This window comes from Chlamydotis macqueenii, chromosome 8 (genome assembly GCF_036417535.1).
Source record: "Chlamydotis macqueenii isolate bChlMac1 chromosome 8, bChlMac1.mat, whole genome shotgun sequence".
Lineage (NCBI taxonomy): Eukaryota > Metazoa > Chordata > Aves > Otidiformes > Otididae > Chlamydotis > Chlamydotis macqueenii.
This window is the reverse complement of record NC_141563.1, coordinates 3,065,311-3,086,779: the sequence shown is the minus strand read 5'-3', so window position 1 is coordinate 3,086,779 and position 21,469 is coordinate 3,065,311. Positions and strand designations below refer to the sequence as shown.

The following is a 21,469-nucleotide window of genomic DNA, read 5'->3' as shown; positions in this document are numbered from 1 at the left end:
GAGGCAGAGAGAGGTGAAAGGCAGCCTGGGGTGGGAGGATGCCAAGAGCTCAGTAAGGCAGAGATCTTCACAGCCCTCTTTACGGTAAGTCTCTGAATGGAGAGCAATGCAGCTGGTTTTACTGGAGGGACATCCAAAAGGAGGAATATCCCAAAGATTATAGAATCATAGAATGGTTAGGGTTGGAAGGGACCTTCAAAGGTCATCTAGTCCAACCCCCCTGCAAGGAGCAGGGACATCCCAGACTAGATCAGGTTGCTCAGAGCCTCATCCAGCCTGGCCTTGAACGTTTCCAGGGATGGGGCCTCCACCACCTCTCTGGGCAACCTCTTCCAGTGTTCTATAACTTGCATCATAAAAATTTTTTTCCTAATTTCTTATCTAAATCTACCCCCCTCTATTTTAAAACCATTAACTCTTGTCCTACCGCAACAGACCCTACTGAACAGCCTTTCCCCATCTTTCTTGTAGGCCCCCTTGAGGCACTGGAAGACTGCTATCAGGTCTCCCCGGAGCCTTCTCTTCTCCAGGCTGAACAGCCCCAACTCTCTCAGCCTGTCCTCATAAGAGAGGTGCTCCAGCCCACTTATCATCTTCGTGGCCCTCCTCTGGACCTTCTCCAACTGGTCCATGTCCTTGTTACATTGGGGGCTCCAGAGCTGGACACAGTACTCCAGGTGGGGTCTCACCAGGGCAGAGTACAAGGGGCACAATCACCTCCCTCGACCTGCTGGCCATGCTCCTCTTCATGCAGCCCAGGATGCAGTTGGCCTTCTGGGCCACAAGGGCACACTGCCTGCTCATGTTAAGCTTCTCATCCACCAGCCCTCCCAAGTCCTTCTCCTCAGGGCTGCTCTCAATCCATTCCCCGCCCAGCTTGTATTTGTGCCTGGGATTGCCATGAACCGGGTGCAGGACCTTGCACTTGGCCTGTTTGAACTTCATGAGGTTGGCACGGGACCACCTCTCCAGCTTGTCAAGGTCCCTCTGGATGGCATCCCTCCCTTCCAGCGTGTCAATGGCACCACACAACTTGGTGTCATCGGCGAACTTGCTGAGGGTGCACTCTATCCCATATGATCTTCCAGGAATATTCTCTCAGTTTGTCCAGTGCAGAGGAGGAGGACATGCTCCAGAGTAGGGCTTCCCTGCTTAACTCTCTGAGAGACAGGGCATGACAGCTGCCTCCTCCCAGCGATGGCTGCAGGGGTGTGAATGTGTGTGTGCAGCCAGGGGTGCCCAGGGCTGTCCTTCAGAGCAGGGTATTTCCAGGACACTTTTCAAGAACCACATCCAGACAGGAACTACCTGGAAGGAAAGCTGCTTTCCAGGGGCTTTTTGCAAGACAGTGACTGATCAATAGGTTCTCAAAGAACACAGGGCACTGCCCTATGAGCCCTTCGCTGAACCTGCTTTTCCCAAATCAAGCCTCCTTGCTCTCCCCACTACCCAGCAGAGCCTCTGCCCTCAGGGCCCTGGGATCCAGGGCAGGAGCTGCCTCTTCTGCAGCCAGAGCTCCAGCACAGGAGACTCCTGAGTACCCCTCTGTCCCTCCCTGGCCTTGCTGCCCTGGGCATATGCACAGTGTCATTTCTCCTTCTTTCTCCACCTGCCCCCGCTGCTGCTGGTTTTTTTTTCTTCTCTCTCTTCAGATGGGTGTTTCACTAGCAGCTCAGCAACTGCTCCTGCAAATCTACCATGCAGATATGTCCAAGGTGCCCAATCCTCCCTCTAACATATGAAGGCAATGGGCCATGGAGTCCTTGGGATGGGGATACATGACTGACCCTCCGATAAAGACACTTCATTTTCAGAGCATCCAGGTGTCCAGAAGCACACAGATTATCCCCAGGAATGGGAGCGTGGAGATCCTCTGCACTTTCAAACTAGATTCCACTTTTCTCAGCAGTATCCAATTTCCTTTCAGGGGAACTTCTGAGTGTGATCACCATCCAGACCAAAGAAGTGTGAGCCAAGGCCATCTGGGAACAAGACTGATGGACAGAGCAGCTCTCCTCTCTATGCACTAAGGGTCTGTCCCTCTGCCTCCTAGGACTCACACTGTAGCAGAAAGATAGCACTAGCAGAAATGCCAGGCATGTCCACCTTCATAAAAACCTTCTCATATGTGAGAGGGGAAACAGGAACAAAATACACACGCCCCGCTCCCCTAGCTCTGTACGGCAGTCAGGTGAATTGGCAGAGAAAATGCTGAAAAGCGCATTGATGTAAAAAAAAACTTTAATCAGAGATCACTCCTCTTTCCTATTGTGCTTTTGCTGCACAGTAGTTCTGACTCCCCCACAGCAAGGACCCCTGCTCCCCATTGCCCGCTCAGCCAGCATCAACCAGAGCTCCAGCCAGGGGGCTGCATGAAGGGCTTCCTGGAAAGACAGAGGCCGTGTGGAGGGGATTCTCTGAGAAATGAGTCCTCACTAATCCCTGCCTGTTCCTCCTCAGGCCCCTGTTACTAGAGGGATCAGATGCCCAATGGCACCTCCATCACGGAGTTCCTCCTCCTGGCATTCGCAGACACATGGAAGCTGCAGCTCTTGCACTTCTGGCTCTTCCTGAGCATCTACCTGGCTGCCCTCCTGGGAAACGGCCTCATCATCACTGCCATAGCCTGCGACCACCACCTCCACACCCCCATGTACTTCTTCCTCCTCAACCTCTCCCTGCTTGACCTGGGCTCCATCTCCACCACTGTTCCCAAAGCCATGGCCAATTCCCTCTGGGACACCAGGGCCATCTCATATGAGGGATGTGCTGTCCAGTTCTTCATGTTTCTGTTTTTAATATCATCAGAGTTCTATCTTCTCACTGTCATGGCCTATGACCGCTACATTGCCATCTGCAGACCCCTGCACTACGGGACCCTCCTGGGCAGCAGAGCTTGTGTGCACATGGCAGCAGCTGCCTGGGGCAGTGGGTTTCTCAATGCTCTGCTGCACACTGCCAATACATTTTCACTGCCACTCTGCCAGGGCAATGCTGTGGACCAGTTCTTCTGTGAAATCCCCCAGATCCTCAAGCTCTCCTGCTCAGACTCCTACCTCAGGGAAGGTGGGCTTCTTCTGTTTAGCCTCTTAGTAGCATTTGTCTGTTTTGTGTTCATTGTTGTGTCCTATGTGCAGATCTTCATGGCTGTGCTGAGGATCCCCTCTGAGCAGGGACGGCACAAAACCTTTTCCACGTGCCTCCCTCACCTGGCTGTGGTCTCCCTGTTTATCAGCACTGGCATGTTTGCCCACCTGAAGCCCCCCTCCATCTCCTCCGCATCTCTCAACCTGGTGGTGTCATTTCTGTACTCGGTGGTGCCTCCAGCAGTGAACCCCCTCATCTACAGCATGAGGAACCAGGAGCTCAAGGATGCCCTACGGAAATTATTTGAACACATGCTAATTCATTGTCTTCATAGGACCTCTAAGCTGTGTAATGAATAGCCAGGACTATACTTTTCCATATGTATCTTTTTTCTTTTTTTTTTTTAATTTTTTTTTTATACTTCCTATACTATAATTCATTTTATATAATATTATTCTTGGCCTCATATCTTCCTGATTTTTGATCCAAATACCTCATGCACAAATGGAGCCAGACTCCTGTGTAGAGAGACACAATAAAGAAACCAGTTCAAAATTGTTTTTCCAAGCTCCCATCTCTATTTAATTTCTCCAGAGCAAAATGCAGCTGCAGCATGCAGGAAGGGTTCAGGAGCCAAGAGCCCAGATGCCATAAGGGGACCTACGGCCTTTCCATTGCTCTCCAGTTACCCCCTGCCCTTGCACCTTGTTCAGAATCAGATCCCTCTCAAGTACCCAGGTGCTGCTTTAAGCTTCAAGGAGTCAGAAGCCTCGCCTTGTCTGTCAGCAACAGGATTATCTCTTCAGCCAGCTCCCTCACTGTGTTTGTATCTACCTGTGAAAAGCATCTCCAGTGAGGTTATCCCCTGTGGGTGGTGAACCTCATTGGAGGCAACTTAGACTTAGCATACATTTGCCAAATGTGGTCCTTGTTTATTAAACTTTACCATCCTCTCCTTCTGTTGGTTTGCAATGAAGGAAACCCTGCTGTGCCTGTGTGCAGCCAGGTCTCTCAGGAAAGCAGGTGTGAGATGGTGCAGAGGAGCTGTCACCTCCAGCTGCAGATCTGGGTGGAGAAGTCTGATGTCAGGAAAAGTGATGCAACTCCCAGGGGGGTGATGAGAGAAATGGCAGTGCTGAGGGGGTCAGGAATCAGGTTGTCCATGTCTGACCTCCAGGAGGAACTGGTCCTACCCATCCTGATACCATTACAAGATCCCCTGAATCTGTATCAACTGGACAATGCTGCAATCACTCCTTCTGACAACTGAAAAAGTAATAAAATTGAAAAAAAAAAAAAGAAACTTAAAAATAAAAAATACTTTTGTATTGATTACTCAATGAAAACTTCCCCTTTACCTACACTCTGAGACCTTTCCAATTATCTCCCCAAGACTTGAGGATTGTAGAAAATAATTGGAAGAGACATGGCCTTTTGCATTTTAATGAGCCCCACGGTGCATTTGGTGCTGAGGCCATGAACCTCAGACACTGAAAGGAGCCTGGACAAACCCCTGAAGAAGCCAATGTCAGAAGCAACCCCTGCAGTCTCAGGGAGTATTAATGGGTCCCACTGAGGATCGTTACCAACAAAGCCTCCCTGGGGGCTGGTTAGAGGAGAAAATGGGAGGCAGAGATGAGAGGCAGGCAAAGGCCGTGTAAAGGTGGCTCTGATGCTGAGTGAACCTCCATGTGTTGCATGAAGACGAAGGGCCATGGCCTGACCCCCAGCCCCTGGGAAGGGAGATCCTGTGGGTCACACATTGCTCAGGGCTTTTCCTGGGGCAGTGTGATGTGGGAATGTGCGATGCTGTGTGCAGGACTGTGGTACGATGCTTATGAATCTCTCCTTGGTGGAGTGAGGAGGCCTTCATGTCTTGGTCCCATCAAGTTATGGTGTCTCCTCACAGGCCTGGGTTGTCCCAGTAACAGAGACAGTGTGGAGGAAGACCTTTTCTCTGTTGTGGGCTTCTCGCCCTTCCACAGCTCTTAATCATCTCCAGCACAGAGTGCCCTAGAGGGTCTCACACCTACAGCTCTTGCCCTGCATGCTCTCAGTCTTCCTGCACGCTCCCAGTCTTCCTTGCTTACCCACCTTGCTCTCTCACTTCAGGATCCCACTGCCCTTACTGGTATTTTTCCATCCTCTCTAGCTGTTGCTTGAAACACGAAATGATGGGATGGTCCAGGAGCTCTGTTGGTGACCTGTTGTAGACAGAATTACCCTTGGAGAGATATTTCTTTGTTTTATTCCCCTCATCTCAACGTCCTAAGTTGCACCGTCTTCCATTATTTCCTTGTCATGCTTTTATTACTGTGATGCAAAGCTCCACCATCTTTGAAACCACCCTTCAAGCACTCTCAGGATACCCCTAGACTGCCCTGAGCCTCTTTGCTGCTGAGCCAAAGATGCCCAGGTCCTTCTTCCTCTATACACAGAACATATGGTTGAGGCTCTGAAGCCCGTCTTGGCAGACCTTTTCTGGGAACCCTCCAGCTCTAACCAACTCCTCCAAAATGTGGAACTGCAGACAGGGACACACCTGTGTATGGAGCCACACCAGTGCTGAGGTGAAGGGGAAGGTAACTCAAGTTGTCTGATTTGACACATTCTTCCTAATGCAGCCCCAGCCGGCCTTGTTCATGCGGAGCATGCACCACTGGCTTGTATGGCATCCCTCGCAGTGCCTTCTCCTCAGAGTCACTTCTTAGCATGTCAGCTTACAGTTGGCCCAATAAATGGGGTAATTCTCCCCTCTGATTCAGGACTGGCTACTTCTTCTGGTAAACTTCAAGAGGTTTCTCTTGGCCAATTCCCCAAGTTACTCAAGGTTCCCCAAGCTCCATTTGGTCGGCTGTTAATGTCTGTGTGCTCATGGCTCACCCTCACTCAGGTGTGTCTGACACAATAACAGCAGGAGGAGTTTCAGGATACCATAGAAAATAAAAGGATATACTAGTTTAATTTCTGGCCCAGCTATGAATTATTGTGACAACCGTCTCTGCAACAGCAAATGAGGATACAAAGCAAGAAAAACAAGCACCAGTGGAAATAGACTTGATGAAGGTTGGTGTGCCAGGCTGTGTTAGTGGAAAAAGTTATTCCTATATAGACAGACAGACAATATGACTCCCTCCAGGAGCTGGCTTCAACCCTTCTGGCCAATGTTCTGTCTTCTCCTGCAGACCCCTCAGCTCTCAGCTGACTCAGATACAAAAATGAGGCATGTAGGTGGTGAAAGCACAGATGAATAACTAGGAGAAACAAACATCCAAGTATGCAGGAATTAATTTAGAAAAGCTAATACCTAAATGGAATTGAGTCTGGCCAGGGATGTCAAAGACAACAAGAATGGCCTCAATAAGTACATAGGTGACAAAAGGAAGAATATGGAAAATACGGGCCCATTGCTCAACGATCAAGGGACTGGCTTACACAAGACATTGACACCGTGGACGTACTGAACACTTTCTTCACCTCTGTCTCCACTAGCAAGGCTTTGACGAATCTCAGGTCCTAGAGACCAGTGGGAAAGGTTGGAACAAGGAAAATGCACCCTTCGTAAAAGAGTATCAGGTCAGGGAACAGTGACTTTTTAATGTCATTCTGAGGTCACCCTTGATAATCTTTGATCGATGATGGTGACTGGGAGAAGTGCCTGGAGACAAAAGTAAAGCAAATGTCAGACCCATCTTCAAGAGTGGCACAAAGGGAGAACCAGGGAATTGCAGGTCTGTCAGCCTCACCTTGATCCCTAGGAGGCTGATGGAACAGCTAAATCTGGAAAACAATTACCAGGCACTTTGAAGACAATAAAATGATCAGGAGTTTTCTGCATGGCTTCACCAAGGGGAAATCATGCTTAACAAACTGAAACTTGTATGATGAAGTGATTGGCCTGGTAGATGAGAGCAGAGCAGCAATCAGAGAGTGGTGGTCAATGGCTCTCTGTCCAGGTGGAGACTGGTGATGAGTGGCGTTCCTCTGGGGTCCATATTGGGGCAGATCCTGTTTAAGATCTTTGTCAGTGGCATGGACAGTGGGATAGAGTGCACCCTCAGCAAGTTTGCTGATGACACCAAGCTGTGTGGTGCCATCGACACGCTGGAGGGTAGGGATGCCATCCAGAGGGACCGTGACAGGCTGGAGAGTTGGGCCCGTGCCAACCTCATGAAGTTCAACCAGGCCAAGTGCAAGGTCCTGCACCTGGGTCGTGGCAATCCCAGGCACAAATCCAGGCTGGATGGAGAATGGATCGAGAGCAGCCCTGAGGAAAGGGACTTGGGTCTGCTAGTGGATGAGAAGCTAAACATGAGCTGACACTGCACGCTTGCAGCCCAGAAGGCCAACCGCATCCTGGGTTGCATGAAGAGAAGCGTGGCCAGCAGGTCGAGGGAGGTGATTCTCCCCCTCTACTCTGCCCTGGTGAGACCCCACCTGGAGTACTGTGTCCAGTTCTGGAGCCCCCAACACAAGAAGGGCATAGACCAGTTAGAGAGGGTCCAGAGAAGGGCCATGAAGATGATCAGAGGGCTGGAGCACCTCTCTTATGAGGACAGGCTGAGAGAGTTGGGGCTGTTCAGCCTGGAGAAGAGAAGAGGAGGTAGATTCAGATTAAATATTAGGAATTTTTTTTTTTTTTAAATGATGGTGGTGGATCACTGGAACAGTCTGCCCAGAGAGGTGGTGGATGCCCCATCCCTGGAAACATTCAAGGCCAGGCTGGATGAGGCTCTGAGCAACCTGATCTAGTTGGAGATGTCCCTGCCCCTGGCAGGGGGGTTGGGCCAGATGACCTTTAAACATCCCTTCCTACCCTAACCATTCTATGATTCTAAGATTTTTTTTTGGCTCTGCAGACTGAGCAAGTGTACCCACAGTCTGGACATTGCCTTGGATTTGCTGAACACTGGCATTTTTCTTCTCACACAAGGTTCCAGCACTAGTCGCCTCCCTTCTAAACTCTCCTCACACCTCTGCTGATCTGACCAGCATGCTTCCCACAGGCCCTGAGCTGGTGATGTTGTTCTGTGGAGGAAATGTGCTGTGGTGCCTGGGGACAGGTGACCCTGCACTGGCCATGCTGGTCAGGGTTAGGAGAAGACTCAGCGAGGTGGGGATCATGGCTGCTGAATATGGCAGGTTTTAGAGGTCTATGGAGCATTTCCAAAGACACTACAGGTATCCAGGTGTGCCTCTAGATCCATCCAGGGGTAAATCATTGAGGGGGATAGGAACTTTTCTCCAAGCTGGGCCTGCTGGGTCCCCACTGCATCTTGTGCAATTGCAGAGTCTGTCTTTGTTTGTGGATGCCTTGGTTTAGGACTTTACCTTGAGATGACTCCACCGTGGGCAATCCATCACTATGTGAGGTGCCAGTCACTGCCCACCCAAGGCACATGCTGCTTCAGGAGATCCACTGGGCTCTCCAGGAAGCTCCAGATTCCCCTCTTGAAGGGGTTCTCTGCCATATGGAAAGCCCCAGGTATGTACCTCAGTGAGCATTCACTCTCCCCACTGTGATTAGACACTGATGAGCGAGTTCTAAACCCAACCATTGATCACAAGGTCACTGTAAAGTTTTTGCTCCTGAACCCATAGAGCAACAGACCTGTTTGGAGTCCAGTTTCTTGGACCTGTTCATGACAGCACCTTTAGAAGAAGAGGACAACCTTCAGGCACTGCAGTGGGGAGATTTCATTTTATTACAGAGGTGCTAGGACACATATCCCACCTATCCCCCAGCTCTATCCCACTATTAGGTAGAATTTTATACAGGCTCAAAACTGAAAAAAAAGCAAGGTCATACCTCAGTATAAGTGAGGGGAAAAAATTGTGAAAAGATATAAGAACAATCTACAATATAATGATACCAATACAGTGAATAAAAAGATCAGGTTTTGTCTAGGGCATTGTGGGAATCAACTGTGAAGAAAGACAGGAAGTGTTTGACTGCTGAAAAATGACTGAGAAATCAATTTCCATGCTCCATCCTTGATAACAGTAATGATAATGATAATCGAAATGATAGAAATAACAATAATGACAATGATAACGATAATGATCAGAACACAGATCATGATAAGGGTAATGATGACAATAAGAATGATAAACAAAGCACCAGAGTCATCTGTGGTTAGTGATGAGAAGTGTATCACTATTCAGAAACATCCATGAAATCACTTTTTTAATGGCATTCTTGAGTTCCTGGTTCCTCATGCTGTAAATGACGGGGTTCAGTGCTGGAGGCACCACCGAGTACAGAAATGACACCACCAGGTCCAGGGATGGGGAGGAGATGGAAGGGGGCTTCAGGTAGGTAAACATGCCAGTGCTGATAAACAGGGAGACCACAGCCAGGTGAGGGAGGCACGTGGAAAAGGCTTTGTGCCGTCCCTGCTCAGAAAGGATCCTCAGCACAGCCATGAAGATCTGCACATAGGACACCACATTGAAAACAAAACAGCCAAATGCGAAACAGACACTGAGCACAAGAAGCCCAACTTCCCTGAGGTAGGAGTCTGAGCAGGAGAGCTTCAGGATCTGGGGGATTTCACAGAAGAACTGGTCCACAGCATTGCCCTGGCAGAGTGGCAGTGAAAATGTATTGGCAGTGTGCAGCAGAGCATTGAGAAACCCACTGCCCCAGGCAGCTGCTGCCATGTGCACACAAGCTCTGCTGCCCAGGAGGGTCCCGTAGTGCAGGGGTCTGCAGATGGCAACGTAGCGGTCATAGGCCATGACAGTGAGAAGATAGTACTCTGCTGACATCAAAAAGAAGAAGAAAAAGACCTGTGCAACACATCCTGCATAGGAGATGTCCCTGGTGTCCCAGAGGGAATTGGCCATGGATTTGGGAACAGTGGTGGAGATGCAGCCCAGGTCGAGGATGGAGAGGTTGAGGAGAAAGAAGTACATGGGGGTGTGGAGGTGGTGGTCGCAGGCTATGGCAGTGATGATGAGGCCGTTTCCCAGGAGGGCAGCCAGGTAGATGCCCAGGAAGAGCCAGAAGTGCAAGAGCTGCAGTTCCCGTGTGTTTGCGAATGCCAGGAGCAGGAACTCAGTGATGGAGGTGCTGTTGGACATCTCTTATATTTTTGATGAGCCACTATCTGAAAAGGTAAAGACAGAATAGGGCAGACTTCTCTGAGAAAAATTTTGTAGGTCCTTAGACAAAGTAACTGTCCCATACTGCAGGATGAGGAGAGATGTTCTGTCCGTCAGCGCTGGTGTCAGCCAACCTGTGCTGGCACCTCTTTGACCTGGAGGAGGCTCACACACAGACATTTCCCCAAAAAGTATCCGGACACTGCTGAGAGCGTAGGAGTCCAGTTTCCAAGTGCAGACCTGCAAACTCCTCACCTCATCTCATCGCACCCAAGCAGGATCTCATCTCTCCTCGCCCAGCCAGGGACACAGAGGGCTCATTGTAGCTGCCCGCATAGAGATGCCCAGTAGCATTTCCGTGACCTCAGCATAGAGGTGTCTTCTCCATGGGGCAGTTATGTTTCACAGAAAGCCCATGGTAGAGCTGTGCCCTTGGGGAAAGCAGCCTCCATCCAGCAGGACCCTCCAGGGAAACAGCTGAATGTTTCAGTGGTGGGATGTCCTGACGGGAGGGTCAGATCATTGCCAGCCCCACAAGCTACATCTCCCATACCGCAAAATATAAGAAGCAATTTGGATGCTTTTCCTCCATTGATACATCTGCATGAGAGGACCCCCAGCATCAGTGTCTGAGCTGCCAATTAACCCTCAACCAGGACACAGTGAATCCAAGGGGAAGAAGAAGGGAGCGCGGAGAAGAGAGGAGCATGCCAAAGAACTCCTGTCAATAGAGGAAGACAAGGAGACATGGTCGGACACTTGAGCATTTCTCCTCTGTGGTGGTTGGGCTGGTGGGAAGGCAACTCATACCCAAGTCTCCATGATGTTAAAGGGTGGGCTGCTCTGCTGAGGGGGAGAGGAGACCGGAAGGGTTCTCTGGGAAAGGCATCTGCCCTGCAGGGAAATGCCTACATCCCCCCTCGCAGTGCATTTCTGTGAGCAGCTCCCTACACTCCCTGCCCCTCCCTGTGCATCCTGGAGCTGTCCCTGCCAGAGGCTGTTCCTCTCTCCCCGTGTCTCTGTCAGTGGTCACAGACCCCATCTCACCCACTGAGTGCTCAGCTCTACCCTGCAGAAACCACCTGGCAACAGGGCACTGCCCAGGAACGTCTCTGTGGATGCAGGGACTAAGAAGCTGCTCAGAAAAGTCCTCATGAGAATTTGTGTCTCAGTGCCTTCTCCAGAGCAGAGAAATGAATTTCCATCTCCCACTGCCCACCAAACAGAACAAGAGCAAACACAAAGCACAGGCTCATTTCACTTTCAGATAAATGCTGCCTTTATGTCCTTCTTGAACAGGACCCTCTGTAAATGGGGTGATCTGGGGCTGTGAGCAGCCCTGACCCATGCAGCACCCTCAAACTGGAGAAGCACCTTACTATGACAGAGGTCACTCCTTGCCCCCACAGCTTCTCCCCACAGAACCACAGGGAGCTCCCGGGGCCAGCTGAGTGCTGAGCCTGGCAGAGGCAGAGTCCCTGCCCAGCACACAGCCCCTGGGGCGCAGGGACCCTGCTCTGAAGGACAGCCCTGGGCACCCCTGGCTGCACACACACATTCACACCCTGCAGCCGTCCCTGGGAGAAGGCAGCCGTCGTGCTCTGTCCCTCTGGCAGTGCAGCAGGGAATCCCTGCTCTGGAGCATCTCCTCCTCCTCCTCTACAGCAGAGAAGGTCTGAGAGTGGTACTTACAGATCCCGCAGGCTGGGGGAGGTGCCAGCTTTACAAAATCCCTCAGAAACTGAACCTTCAATGACCTGCAGCCAGACAATATGTCAAGGGCTGTGAAGTTTTCTCCTCCCGTGGGCTCTCAGTGTTCCCTCACCCCAGGCTGACTTTAACCTTTCTGCGTTGCTTCTCTCCCCTCGGTGCCTGCAGGCAGAGCCCTCAGCCCTGCTGCGCTTGGCAGAGGAGCTGCTCCTGGGCAGAGCTGTCTCTCTGCGGTTCTGCCTGTTTGCTGTGAGTTCCATTTGTCCCAGGAGCCTGGCCCAGCTCAGCAGCAGGGGACCAGCCCAAGGTGCCACTTCCTCTGCCCTCCTGGTCTCCCTGGAGATGTCCCTGGGGCTCCAAGGTCTGACAGCACCTGGGAGGCAGCCCTGTCTCTCCTGGGGAGTGTAGGCTGATGCAGAGTGAAGTAATCAGTGTCCCTCTCTGAACATCGTCAAGACTGATTTTGGAAGTGAGATTTGTCCTTCCATGGTGTTGTCATCCAGGAGAGATGTCAATGCCCACCTGCCTTTACCCCGATCCCTGTCCCATTGCCAGGCAGGACACCACAGCAGGGACAGGCAGGGGTCATTTCTACCCACGCAGGGCAGGGATTTGAGTCTGTACAGGTGTCTCCTCTCTGGTGAGAAGCCCAGAGCCTGGAGTGGGGTTCACCTCTGCCCCATACAACCCACAGACCCACAGGAGTCAGGAATCCTCTTGCCTCAGCTCAGTGTGCACAAAATAGGGGCTACAGGCCAGCCACTTCCCTGAGCTCCCACCATCATCCATGGGGATGGATGGTGGCAGTGACCAGCTCACTCACAAACACCTGCTAGGCACTGGAGGTGCCAGGGACAGTCCAAGACTTGTGTACATCTCTGTAAGCTGTGATGGAGCACACATGGGACACCTGCACCTGCCTGAGTGTCAGCTGTGGGGCTGTGAGAATGGGGTCACTTTGTCACCTCAGACTGCATTCAGTGTTTAGGGCACCTGAACATCTGGTAGACACATTTCCAAGGCAGCTGCTGGACTTCCAGATGACCAAAAGGATGAGTGCACCAGAAGGGGAGTCAGATCTCTCTCTAGGTCCCATCCTCTATACTCAGTAGAACTCAGCTCACTGCAAAACTGCATGTGCACATCCCTCTGTCACAGGCACTCACATTATTTCAAGGTTTTCTCTCAATGGCATAAGAAAGGTCGCTAGTGCCATGTCTGGTAACTGGGGTGCCCAGCACAACTGCTTGTGGCTGGAAATACAGCATGGGACCTCCAGGAAAGCCATGTCCCCCTGGAGTAGGGGCTGGCCAGAAACCCCAGAGCCTCCCAAAGGGGCCTGGTGTGTGCAGCATCTGAACACCAGCACCACGGCAAGTATGCAAGATCCATCCCATCTACACCCAGGGGTACTGCAGGATTGGGAGGAACATCACACCAGGGTCACCACTCATGTCCCTGTGCTCTCAAGCCCTGACAGTTCTCCTCTCCTTTATCCTCTACCCATGTCCCTGATGACATAAAGAAAAACCACGCCACTGATGTCCACAGCGTGGCTGGATCACAGGCCCTGCCACCCAGGGACATTCTTAGTGGTCCCTTGTGTTCCTGGAGATTGGCACAAGGCACTGCAGAGTCACCTCTGCTAGAAAACTCTTCTCTTGCAAGGTCCCAAGCGAGGCTAAACTACGACACATGGGAAGTAAGACAGAAGAGCAAGAGAACTCAGGTTTGAGATCTCAGAGAAGCAGACATTGGCCTGCTCAGGGTTGTTGTTGTAGGAGATCCCATGGAGAGGAAGCTCTGAAAGATAAAAATCTATGACAGCTGAGAGTCCTTTAAGGACATCTTCCTCCAAGCACAGGAAAGGTCTGTCCTGATACTCAGGAAAACAAGCCTTCATCTCAGGAAACTGGCTGGGCTAACCAGGAACCTCACGGCTCAGCTGCAGTGCCAAAAGGCAGCATGCAGGAGCTGGAAGCAGGGACAAGCTGCAAAGGTGGAGTTTAGAAAAGTTGTCTGGAGAAATAGGGATTATCTTAGGACAGTTAAAGCTCCCCAAAAGTTCAAGCTTGCAAGGAATGTCAAAGGGCAACAAGATGAGCTACTACTGCTTCCTTAACAGTTAAAAAAACCCCAAATAAATGTGAAGTAGGCCACAGTTGAATTTAGAATAGAATAGAATGGAACAGAACAGAACAGAACTGAACTGAATGGAACTGAATTTTGCAATTGGAAGGGACCTACATCAATCATCTATTCCAACTACCTGACCACTTCAGGGCTGACCAAAAGTTAAAACATGCTGTTAGGGTATTGCCCAAATGCCTTTTAAACACTGACATGGGGCATCAACTGCCTCTCTAGGAAGCCTGTTCCAGTGTTTGACCACCCTCTCAGAAAAGAAATTCTTCCTAATGTCCAGTCTAAAACTCCCCTGGTGCAGCTTTGAGCCGTTCCCACACACTCTGTCACTGGATACCAGGGAGAAGAGCTCAGCACCTCCCTCTCCACGTTCCCTCCTCAGGAACCTGTAAAGAGCATTGAGGTCGCTCCTCAGCCTCCTTCTCTCCAAACTAGACAAACCTAGTTTGTCCTCAGCCGCTCCTCATAGGACATGCCTTCCAGCCATGTTGTCCTCCTCTGCATGCATTCAAGTACCTTAAAATGCTTCTTAAATTGTGGGCCCCACACCTACACAGTGCTCAAGGTGAGGCCGTATCAATACTAAATACAGCAGGATAATCACTTCTTCTGACCGACTGGTTACACTGTGTTCAAATTTAGGAAGAGTAGATGAGCTAGGTCTGAAGTACCCTGTGTCTTTTTTTCCTCTGTCTTCACTAGCAAGGTCTCTGTGATGGATTCACTGGACCCCTAGCTGTACTCTAGTTTGGGTTGACTGAGGAGCCTAAGTCAGTCAACTAAGGATAACTCATGGCCTGCAGTGAACCTGCGAGCTGTTAGGTCCTGGCTCGTGCACAAGGGAGAGAAGGTGCCTCAGAAAAAAAAAAAAATGAGAGGTGGTCTTGAAGCCCAAAAATGCAAGATAACCAAAGTACAGAAGAAGACACCAGAGTTAAAATGATGACGTCTATCTTGTCTGTGCTATTGACTAGCAGCCAACTGCTCTATAAATACTACCATCAGGATGGGCCCAGTTTGAGCTCTCCCTGAATGGCAGCTGGACTGCATGCCAGGTGACTCTCCCTTTGAGCAGGGACGCCTCTCACAGTTTGAGATCCCTCACCTGAGACTAAGGGATCTTAGTTTTGGTAAAAAGAGTAAGGGATCTCATCTTGGCATAAATCTCTGCCCAAGGAGGGGAGATGCCTTACTGAGGAAGGATCCCTGCTAAGTGACTGATAGCATGCTGAATTAATCCTAATGAAACATTACTAATCCATGTAGCTACTCAATATTAATTATCATAAACTTTGTACAGATAATTCCATTAGACATAAACCATTGTCCAAGTCTGAAACTGAGATTGGACCTAGCAGCACCTAGGTTTCACAAGGAGTTTCTAAAGCAAGAGGATCCACTCTGAACTTCATGACTTGGCAAAAGAGACTTCCTTATCCTTTTCCTTGTCCTGGTAAACCACTGTTAAACTTTGTTAAATTCCATCCAATATGTCAAACTTTTTCTAATTATTATTTCACCTCAAGAAAAAGTATTACAGCTTCTCTCTTTTGAGTGAGGCACATTCCACTCATGTGAGAAAACAAGTCCATGGAAAAGGACACGATACACCCAAGGGTGCTGGGCAAGCTGGACAATGTCCTTGTTTGTCTGTCCTTGAAATTTCAGGGCCCTCTGGGAAGGCTGTTGACTGCAGAAAGGCAGATGTTTCACCCATCTTCAAGAATGGTCAGAGGGAGGAATTGGAGAACTACAGCCCAGTCAGCCTCACCTCATTCCCTGGTAACATGGTGGAATAAATCTGCCTGGAAGAAGGTTCCAGGCCTGAAATGGACAAGATTGGGAAGAGTCAGCAAGGGCAAATAAAAATCACCCTTGACCAGCCTGGTTGCTTTCTCCATGAAGAATAATGTCACTTAGTGGGCCCTTGCTTTACTAAGGCCTTTAACACAGGCCCCCTGGTCTCTCTGTATCCAAACCACTGAGCTCTGGCGTGGGTGAATGGATCATAGGTAGGTGGAAACTTGATTGAGCCATGCAGTCACAGTACAACCAGTTATAGTGGCCTCCATCAGCGACCAACACCTAGGGCAACACTGGTAGATATCTTTATTGATGAACAAGGGAGCAGCGTAAACACTCAGCTTGTTTGTGGATGATGTCAGATGGAGAGGGAACTCCTGAGAATTCTCATGTCCATCGAGCTGACCTAGGTGATGTTCAGATGGCTTGTACACCCTGAGTTCCCCACAAAGTCAATGATACTGAAGAGAAGGAAGGAAGGAGCAAGAGGCAGAAGAAGAAACATGAATTATGTCAATATAGATGTAGTAGTTTCTCTGAACAAAATAACTGTCTTTATACACAAGTCTATAAATATATATGCATATGTATTTGCATATCTCTGTATTTATACCTGTTATATCTACAGAAGCACACAGGGAGGTGAAATCTTGCAGGGAATGAAAAGAGAGAATGACCAGATGCCTTACAGGCTCCTTTAAGAAGTCACTGTAACACAGCTATGATGAGGTTTGTGCAGAAACGGTCATCCAAAAATTAGAGTGTTTCACTGAAACTGCTTCCCCCCATCAGCTGAGAGAGCTCGATACCTTGCTGTGACTCTGTGCCATGAGTGAGGAGAGGCATGGCCAGAGAAAGACAGGAAGATTTTGGGGAGCTCTGGGGTCTGTGCTTGAAACAAAATTCTATCAATTAATGCTGCAGGCCTGATTGTGCAGAAATGTGCAGGAAATTTTACAGAACAATGAAACAATGAAGAAGTAAACGCAAAGATCTAAAGTGAAGAAATATTTTAATATGCTTTTCATCTTATTAAATTCTTTGTGTTCTTATTCTCCTTGGTTTTGTTCATTTTGATTTAACATACTAGTCTTTGGGGGGATTTTGTGACTGTTTTCTGTTTTTAGAAGGAAAAGACATTTCCAAAACTGATCTGGGATGCAGCTACAGGGACACAGATGTCTTCAGGTACAGTGACACAGGCGCCTGGTGCCAGTTCAGGTGCCCTGGGACCCTCTGCCTGGCCCATGCAGTCAGTGTACAAGGCACCCTGCTCTTCTGTAGGAGACCTCCTGTCCTGTCTGACAGCGACCAGTCCCAGGCAAACACCTCAGCTACACTGGGGCCTCTACAAGGGGCACTTTATGTCCCTGGTCAGACAGCTGAGCTCTGCCTGGAAGGAGGAAGAACTGCTTCTAACTTCTAAAAGTCACATGAATACCTTTATAACAGCTGAGATAATTGAATCCTTTTCCTAAAATGATGATGTCTTTCCACCATGCAAGAACAGGAATTTCCAGGAAGTATATTAATGAGTGGAGAAGAAATATTTACCTTTACTTGTATTTGCATTGCCGGGACTCTGGCCATTATACCGTGTATTCTCCCAAATCATAGAATCATAGAATGGTTAGGGTTGGAAGGGACCTTCAAAGGTCATCTAGTCCAACCCCCCTGCAAGGAGCAGGGACATCCCTGACTAGATCAGGTTGCTCAGAGCCTCATGCAGCCTGGCCTTCAATGTTTCCAGGGATGGGGCTTCCACCACCTTTCTGGGCAACCTGTTCCAGTGTTCTAAAACCCTCAGTGTAAAAATTTTTTCCTAATATCCAATGTAAATCTACCTCCCTCTATCTTAAAACCATTGCCCCTCGTCCTATCCCAACAGGCCCTACTAAACAGCCTTTCCCCATCTTTCTTGTAGGCCCCCTTGAGGTACTGGAAGACCGCTATCAGGTCTCCCCGGAGCCTCCTCTTCTCCAGGCTGAACAGCCCCAACTCTCTCAGCCTGTCCTCATAAGAGAGGTGCTCCAGCCCTTTTATCATCTTCGTGGCCTCCTCTGGACCTTCTCCAACTGGTCCATGTCCTTCTTGTGTTGGGGGCTCCAGAACTGGACACAGTACTCCAGGTGGGATCTCACCAGGGTGGAGTAGAGGGGAAGAATCACCTCCCTCGACCTGCTGGCCATGCTCCTCTTCATGCAGCCCAGGATGCGGTTGGCCTTCTGGGCCGCAAGTGCGCATTTCCAGCTCATGTTGAGCTTCTCATCCACCAGCACTCCCAAGTCCTTCTCCTCAGGGCTGCTCTCAATCCATTCCCCACCCAGCCTGGATTTGTGCCTGGGATTGCCACGACCCAGGTGCAGGACCTTGCACTTGGCCTGGTTGAACTTCATGAGGTTGGCACCGGCCCACCTCTCCAGCCTGTCAAGGTCCCTATGGGTGGCATCCCTCCCTTCCAGCGTGTCGACGGCACCGCACAGCTCGGTGTCATGGGCGAACTTGCTGAGGGTGCACTCTATCCCACCGTCCATGTCGCCGACGAAGATGTTGAAGAGGGCCGGCCCCAACATGGACCCCTGAGGGACGCCACTCACGGCACGTCTCCACATGGACATTGAGCCATTGGTTGACCACCACTCCCTGTGTGTGGCTGACCAGCCAATTCCTTATCCACCGAGTGGTCCGTCCATCAAACCCATATCTCTCCAGTTTAGGGAGAAGGATGTCGTGTGGGACAGTGTCAAATGCCTTGCACAAGTCCGGGTAGCTTATATCCATTGCTCATCCCTTGTCCACCAATGCTGTCACCCTGTCATAGAAGGCCACCAAATTGGTCAGGCATGATCTGCCCTTGGTGAAGCCATGTTGGCTGTCACCAACCACCTCCTTGCTCTCCATGTGCTTTAGCATGGTTTCCAGGAGAATCTACTCCATGACCTTGCCAGGCACAGAGCTGAGGCTGACTGTAGGCCTGCTTTAGGAATCATAGAATGGTTTGGGTTGGAAGGGACCTTAAAGACCACCTAGTTCCAACTCCACTGCTTTGGGCAGGGACACCTTCCACTAGACCATGTTGCTCAAAGCCCCGACCAACCTGATCTTGAACATTTCCAGGCAGGGGACATCCACAGCTTCTCTGGGCAACCTCTTTAAGTGCTTCATCATTCATGTAGTGAAGAATTGCTTCCTTATATCTCATCTCGAGCTAGTCCGTTTCTTTTGAAGTCATTACTCTTTGTCCTATCACTACATATCGTTGTCAAAAGTCCCTCTCCAACTTTCTTGTAGGCCTGCTTTAGGTAGTGGAAGGCTGCTAGAAGGTGTCTCCAGAGCATTCTCTTATCCAGGCTGAATAGCCCCCACTCTCTCAGCCTGTCCTCATTGAAGAGGTGTGTCAGCCCTCTGATCATCTTTGTGGCCTCCTCTGGACTTGCTCCAACAGGTCCACATCCTTATGTTAGAGTCACCAGAGCTGGACGCAGTACTCCAGGTGGTGTCTCATGAGAGCAGAGTAGAGGGGGAGAATCACCGCCCTTGACGGGCTGGCCATGCTTCTTTTGATGCAGCACAAGATGTGATTGGCTTTCTGGGCCGCAAGCACAATGTGCTGGCTCATGTTGGGCTCAGTGGAGTAACTGCCACAGTCATCCATGGAGTAACTGTCATCATCTTTTCTAAGCACCCCATGGAAGTCTCTGGATGTAGGAGCCCGGGCCTCCATGGGGACTTTAATGATCCTGGCATTTCTGGAAGAGGAACACAGCAGCATGCAAACACTCCAGGTGGCTTTAGGACAGCTTATTGTCACAGCTGCCAGATGGGTCAACAAGGGCAATGCAAACCTGGATGTGTTATTTACAGAGAACTAGGAGCTGGTCAGTGGTGTGAAGATTGGCTGTTGTGACCCTGAAACAGTGAGATCTGAGGTGCTCGGAGGAGTGTGGAACAACAGTAGAAGTCTGCAGATTCTGTTCATCAGTGGAGCAGAATTTGGCGTATTGTGGGGAGTTTTAGTGGGGATCTCATGGTCAGCAGCACTGATGGACAGCAAAGCTCAGTGTACCTGGTCTTGAAGGACAGCATCCTCCAAGCACAGGTATTATCTGTTTCAAAACTCTGTTGAAATTCAAAAGGCAGTTCAAGGGCATTATAATAAGATGTGACTAGTTTAGAAAAAAATAAAGAAGAAATAAAGATAATATGTGGACCCTGCTGAATTCAGTAAGAGTAGGTGGAGATAGATCTGAGATACTCCATGTCCTCTTTGCCTCGTATTTCACCAACAAATTCTCCTCAGCCATTGTGCCTCATGGCAGGACTCTATAGGAACACAACCAATGATGGATAGGAATCAGATCAGAGGTTACTTGAGAAACCTCAAATAGTACCAGTTAGAAGAAAACAGAGCGAAAATCTTGAGGGAAAATCTTGAGGGAAAATCTTGAGGGAACGTGTCAACAGCTTGTTCGTTGTTGTCCATGGTTGATGAAAAAGAAATATGAGACTCTACAGAACAGTGTCCAAGTTCTCAGAATGAAGTCTTCTTACACATTTGTTACTATGATGTCTCTTCTGCACATGATTCAAGTTCTTCCTGATACCGTCATACAGGGGTTGATGCAGTTGCCCACACAGAGGTGGCCACTGCCTCCAGGACACCCAGGGGCACCTGAAGCCCCCACATGGGACTGGGAAATGTGACCCAGGGCTGATGGGAGCATTTCTGGAGCAGGAGATGGTGGACAGGCAGGGTAGGCCAAAGCATCTCAGTTGAGACAACTCATTTCTCTCCCTTGAGGAGAAGGGAAAATATGAATAATGGCACCCGAGCTGTCCAGTGTTGGAGGAGAATGAGAAATGAGTGGGTCTCGATGCTGCAGAGCCTGCCTGAAGACATTTCTATAGCCCAGATCTGCTGCGATTAGCGCAGGCTGTTCAAAAAAGAGCTTTTCACTCACTTTGTCCCTTTGCTTCCCTCTGTGAATTGAGGGAGTTCATGGCTTCAGAGTGTGACATGCTGTGAGCAAATATGGACAAACTGCGTCCAGGCCAGGGAGTGCTTTGGGGGCTCCTGGGCTCTGTGCTTGGCACAAAATGTATTTTCCTTTGGTCTAAGGCCATGCACGGTGGAAAGCAAACTTCAGAGGAGGTAAGGTGGGCTTAATATACAGCAGAGGAGTGCATTTTTTTTTTCAAATTGAACTAGAAATTCATTTAGTTTCGGTTTCTTTATAATTAAGAAACATCATTCTGTATCCAGGGGCACGTCATTCCCCAAGTAAAACAAGTGGAAACTGGTGTCAATGGGTGAAATCAGGCAGCTACAGGCTGGAGTGGAGAAAGCTCTGATCTGAACAGAGGTGCTGCCAGTCCCAGGTGGCTGAGGAGAGACATGTGAGGTTGTACATGGGGATGAAGACTGCCCATAGAGTGTCTGACATACAGGGTCTTGACTTCCGTACATATTCAGATTCAATCAGGACTCCAGATCAGTATCAATAGGAGTTTGCTGATGGCACGTAATGCATAAGCAGAAAAAATGGCATGGTGCGTAAAGAATAAATTGTTTCTTACTGACATTGATCACTGAGAACTTTGTACTTTGACTACACTC

The 21,469-nt window shown here is 49.6% G+C and overlaps 1 protein-coding gene across 1 annotated transcript; it reads right to left on the bottom strand.

Moving 5' to 3' along the window:
• Positions 1 to 9,213: 9,213 nt before the first annotated feature.
• Positions 9,214 to 10,173, bottom strand: LOC147599869 (olfactory receptor 14A16-like). The gene has a single exon (XM_086753970.1). It carries the CDS (start codon positions 10,171 to 10,173, stop codon positions 9,214 to 9,216), a length of 960 nt encoding a protein of 319 aa, XP_086610096.1.
• Positions 10,174 to 21,469: the final 11,296 nt, after the last annotated feature.

Excerpts from the sequence above, each read along its gene's own strand:
- LOC147599869 (XM_086753970.1), bottom strand. The coding sequence starts at position 10,173 with ATGTCCAACAGCACCTCCATCACTGAGTTCCTGCTCCTGGCATTCGCA.